Source organism: Rhinichthys klamathensis, unplaced genomic scaffold (genome assembly GCF_029890125.1).
Source record: "Rhinichthys klamathensis goyatoka isolate OS25496 unplaced genomic scaffold, OSU_Roscu_1.1 h1tg000728l_1, whole genome shotgun sequence".
Lineage (NCBI taxonomy): Eukaryota > Metazoa > Chordata > Actinopteri > Cypriniformes > Leuciscidae > Rhinichthys > Rhinichthys klamathensis.
In genome coordinates this window covers 191,086-192,500 of record NW_026607142.1, presented here as the reverse complement: position 1 = coordinate 192,500, position 1,415 = coordinate 191,086, and the positions used below count along the sequence as shown (strand labels likewise).

Sequence of the window (1,415 nt, the reverse complement as noted above, 5' to 3'; positions counted from 1 at the left end):
GCCAACCAAGTTAGATGTTGTTCTGCAGGGCTTGGTGGCCAATGTTAGGGCCTTGAGGAACGATGCCGCCTCAGGGGAGAGATAACTCGCAAGCCTCTCCAGCCCTGGTTATCGCCTCATACCCATGCTCACTCAGCCCCATGATTTTAGAGTTTGAGACCATAGGGCTAAAGAGTCGGACAGAAAAAGGCTTGTTCCAGGACCTGGAATCTGGAAAGAGTGGCTGGCCCCAACGTGGAGGTTGTAATTGGCTAGGATTTCCTGTTTATCATGCACCCAGACCATACGTGCTCCGCTCCCAAAAAGACAACGCAGAGATTGTGTGTATCCCTGTCCGTGATGGAGCGAGTGCACAGGGAAATCTAAACCTAAATCTAAAATCTAAATAGAAACTTGAGACAGTTGACATAGAGTGCTTGCTGAAAACACAGAAGCTGTTGTGTTTTGGGAATCCTTTATAGCTTCCATGGTACGCCGTCACGTTCAGACACAATCCTGCAGGAGCGTTCCCATAGTGTCAGTACTTGGACACAGCTTAGAGTTCCCTCGAAAGGGAACACCAACAACAAAGAGCCTTCATCAAGGAGCCATTTCTGGAAAAAAAAGCTCAAGTTGGTGGATGAGAATAACTTTTTCTACGTGAACACAGATGCGCTCAGTTAGATCAGTGCCGTGCCGTCAGTCGTTGATGACACTCCTTCAGTCTTATGTGTCTTATGTGTGTTTTTCAGGATGAAGTCTCCAGCCGAGCGCCGGGCCGAGATCTGTGAAGACTTCTCTCCCTGCCGTCTGCTTGCGCTCCGCTTCGGCTCACAGCTGGCCTATCAAACGTATTTCAGCGCTCAGCAGCACAGGCCCAACCCACATCTGCGTCCGTACTGAGCCCCGCCTCCGACTCAATGAAACCCCTGAGCTCCGCCTCCGACCCCGCCTCCGACTCAATGAAACCTCTTCATTTAACCTGTTGACTGTCACATATTTTAGTAATTATCAGGAATTAGGTGTTGTGTTACCATGGAAATGCACCTTAAAATATCAGCCCCCCCCTCGTGGTCGGTGTCATGTTTCATACAGAATAACACAGGTGGCAAAGAAATCTCACAGGATCCTCAATCAACTTCAAATTTGTAACACTTTGGTTTTCTAGCAATTTTAGACTTCAAATTATTTTGTTAAGAATAAAAAATATAAAACGTTTAGTTCAGAACATTTGCTGTGTCTGCTTGCTATTATCTTTTTGACCAACCAAAGCATTCATGAATTGCAACTTGAGTTTGAATCTATGTTCATAAAGAGAGGTGACAGTTTACAGGTTAAATAATCATTTATAGATCAGTTTAACCCTATTCACACACACACATATATATATATATATATATCCTTTTGTGCCATGCGTACGTTACTAACGTCCTCTC

At 45.2% G+C, this 1,415-nt stretch overlaps 1 protein-coding gene across 1 annotated transcript in view; it reads left to right on the top strand.

Annotated features, from left to right (window-relative positions):
• The window catches only part of mgp (matrix Gla protein), a 5,873-nt gene extending 4,874 nt beyond the window's left edge, over positions 1 to 999 (top strand). The window contains exon 5 of the mRNA XM_056242540.1: positions 732 to 999. Within this exon, the coding sequence (XP_056098515.1) occupies positions 732 to 882 (151 nt within the window). The 3' untranslated portion in view covers positions 883 to 999. The remainder of the gene's footprint in view (positions 1 to 731) is intronic.
• The last annotated feature ends 416 nt before the right edge of the window (positions 1,000 to 1,415 follow it).